This window comes from Equus quagga, chromosome 14 (assembly GCF_021613505.1).
Source record: "Equus quagga isolate Etosha38 chromosome 14, UCLA_HA_Equagga_1.0, whole genome shotgun sequence".
Classification (NCBI taxonomy): domain Eukaryota; kingdom Metazoa; phylum Chordata; class Mammalia; order Perissodactyla; family Equidae; genus Equus; species Equus quagga.
Window position 1 is genome coordinate 20,944,671 of NC_060280.1, and position 3,475 is coordinate 20,948,145.

At 34.8% G+C, this 3,475-nt stretch overlaps 1 protein-coding gene across 1 annotated transcript; it reads left to right on the forward strand.

The window, feature by feature from the left end:
* Window positions 1-2,212: 2,212 nt before the first annotated feature.
* LOC124225217 (olfactory receptor 502-like) lies at window positions 2,213-3,161 on the forward strand. The gene has a single exon (XM_046637726.1). The coding sequence runs from the start codon at window positions 2,217-2,219 to the stop codon at window positions 3,159-3,161; it is 945 nt and encodes a 314-aa protein (XP_046493682.1). The 5' UTR covers window positions 2,213-2,216.
* Window positions 3,162-3,475: the final 314 nt, after the last annotated feature.

A 3,475-nucleotide genomic window follows, 5' to 3' on the forward strand; every position in this document is an offset into this window, starting at 1 on the left:
AATGAAAGGGTATCAACATTTAGAAGAAAGGAAAAATTACTGATCACATGAGAATTGACAGAACCCTTAAAGATTAGTTATGTTTGTGTGAAGTGAACTGCTCAATATTCACTTGAGAATGTGATAATGATCCCGGGTGATTTTGACTTCACATTTGAAGCTCTAGAATCTTCAGAGATTTATCCTCAAAATCAAACAGTTATAGGATAATGTGGCTGCAATATAACAACAATGACTTTGAATTTGTTGGTGCAAGATGAATGAATTCTTATTTCAAGAGGTAAGATTTTGGCTATTGTGAGTTAATCTGATATATTGATGATCATTTGCCATTTGAGAAGACTTTATTCTCTACATTTGTGTCTGTACTCACAGCCATAGTTGAGAAACAAGGCAGATGTAAACCAGCATCAGCTAGCGAGGAACCCTAGCTGAATTAGCCTAACTTTCTATAGTCTATTGAGTGTGTTAAAAGAAGCACAGTTGAAGATATCAGGATTCCTCATTTTTCCACCCAATAGAGCAAAAACTCACATGGTCTTTCTACACTATCTAAACTTGGTGCTCAGCCATAGAGTTAATAAATTCACTAACTTTGAGATGTTTTGGAGACTTTCTGTTAGTAAATATCATGCGGAAAGACTTTCTTTGTTTATTGTTCTGAATGCTGTAGTTTACAGGCAACCAGATACTTTGGACAAAGTCGAGAATATAAAGTCAGAAAACTTGGAGGTGAGACTCAACCTGGCCACTTGCTGGGTGAACCAGGGTAAGCTTCTTTTTAAAAAAAATTTTTTTGGTGTGGAAGATTGGCCCTGAGCTAACATCTGTTTCCAATCCTCCTCTTTTTTTCTCTCCACAGTCCCAACGTATAGTTGTATATCTTAGTTGTAAGTCATTCTAGTTCTTCTATGTCATATGCTGCCACAGCATGGCTTGATGAGCAGTGTATAGGTCTATGCCCTGGATCCTAACTGCCAAACCCTAGGCTGCCAAAGTGGAGCATGTGAACTTAATTTCTCTGCCACAGAGCTGGCCCCATGGTAAAATTCTTAACTTTTTATCCTGGAAAGTTATCCAGTTGTATATTTTGTTGAAACTAATATTATTTTGCTCTATATTACTCCAATTAGAAAACTATCACATAATTAGATTGTTACATTAGGAAATGTTTTGATTTTTTTGAATAAATGAGCAGTGCCATGATATTAAACATTAGATATTAAACATTTAATTTTTTGCATTGTAATTAGATTGATATTTCAAACTACTTTACAAAACAATATTTTAATTGTCAATGGTAAAAATCTATAATAAATTTACAATAGGTACCTTCATTCAGAACCCTAATTTCAATTCCTTTCTATTTCTGTTCCTTTCTATTTCTTGTTTGACCAATTAGGAAAATTGTGTCTCTCCTTAAAAAATGGTCTTGTTTTTCTGACATAAATTGTAAATTTGTGGTTTACTAGGCACCTCTTTTATACATAGCTGCAAGAAAGTAGAAATGTTCATTTATTATCCACCAATTTCCAAGAGACTTGACCTCATATTATTCAATTTCGTTTACAGCACATTTACTAAAGGAATGGAGTGGATTCAAACTACCTGGGATTCACATCTCGATTCCACAACGTACTATGTAAATTTAGATAAATTTCGTACCATTGTCAAAGTCAGTTTCTTCGCGTATAAATAACATTAAGTTAGTTAATATTATTTCATGGAAATTTAAATAGAACTCTAAATATAAAACTCTTCAGCCTGTGCCCATACAATTTAGTAAGCATTCAATAACTGTTGGTTATTACTCAAATCTCCATTGAATAATTCTATATTTATAAACTTTTATCACTTTTAATACGTCATTCATTTTTGTTATTCTCATAATGCTTATGTTTTTCATCTTTAGCTTTAAAGCCAATTTAAGTACATTTTTAGATGTATAATATAAAGAAAAATAAATATGCATTATTTAAAGTAGATTTTCTCATGTTTCTGCTAAAAACAACTTTTAAAATATAGAAGATTCATTACACATGAATATATGAACGCTGGACTCTGAAGTAAATAAAAGGTCCAAACTTAACTTGAACATTTTATTTATTTTAATAACCTCTATGTGTATCAATGAGGAAAATTAAATCTTCAAATTTACAACTTCTTTAATGTAATATTTCATTACAGGTTTGTTGTGATAGAAGCTGTGTTGTGACATGGATGCCCTGGGACATGGAAACCACACTCAAGTGGCAGGGTTCATTTTATTGGGCTTAACTGATGACCCAATCCTTCAAATCATCCTCTTCATGACCATCTTGTTTATGTACCTGGTGACCACAACTGGCAATCTCAGCACAATCATTCTTATTAGAATATCTTCTCAGCTCCGTCATCCTATGTATTTTTTTCTGAGCCACTTGGCTTTTGCTGACATGGGCTTATCATCGTCTGTCACACCCAATATGCTTGTAAACTTCCTGGTGGAGAGAAACACCATCTCCTATTTTGGATGTGGCATCCAGCTTGGTTCTGTTGCTCTTTTTGGAACAATTGAATGCTTCCTTCTGGCTGCCATGGCATATGATCGCTTTATGGCAATCTGCAGCCCATTGATTTATTCCACTAAAATGTCCACAGAAGTTTGCATTAAATTTCTCATAGTGGCTTATGGAGGTGGTTTTCTCAATGCTTGCACTGTTGCTATATCCTTCTTTACTTTACTGTTCTGTGGAGCAAACCAAGTCAATCATTTTTTCTGTGATTTAGCTCCTTTAGTTAAACTGTCCTGTTCTGATGTCAGTATCTCTGCAGTTGTTCCCTCATTTACTTCTGGCTCCATCATTGTGCTCACGGTGTTTGTCATAGCCGTCTCCTACATCTGCATCCTCATCACCATCCTGAAGATACGCTCCACTGAAGGGCACCACAAGGCCTTCTCCACCTGTGCGTCACACCTCACAGCTGTCACTCTGTACTATGGGACCATCACATTCGTTTATGTAACACCCAAGTCCTGCTACTCAAGTGACCAGAACAAGGTAGTGTCTGTGTTCTACATGGTGGTGATCCCCATGTTGAACCCCCTCATCTACAGCCTCAGGAACAATGAGATTAAGGGGGCTCTGAAGAGACAGCTTGCTAGAAAAATATTTTCTTAGTGAAGCCTAGTTTTTGGTAGGTTTTGATATAATAATGTACCATAAATGTAATAATAAAAGGAAATTGAGTGTTTTGATCTAAATATTTCAGTCCATATGTCACTAGCCAGTGTGGAGAGTTTTGGTAAAGGTGGGGCATGGAGTTTCAGTGTGAAATTGTAAATCAGAGGGCAAGAGTTAATAACCTTTAGTAAAAGTAAAATAAATTTATAATGAGCAACAAAATTTGATTAGTAGGAAGAATTATTTAATCTGCCAAAAATCCTAAAATTTTATTCATATCTTTTTTTTTCAAGCCACTTAATGTCAATATT

Excerpts from the sequence above, each read along its gene's own strand:
- LOC124225217 (XM_046637726.1), top strand. The coding sequence starts at position 2,217 with ATGGATGCCCTGGGACATGGAAACCACACTCAAGTGGCAGGGTTCATT.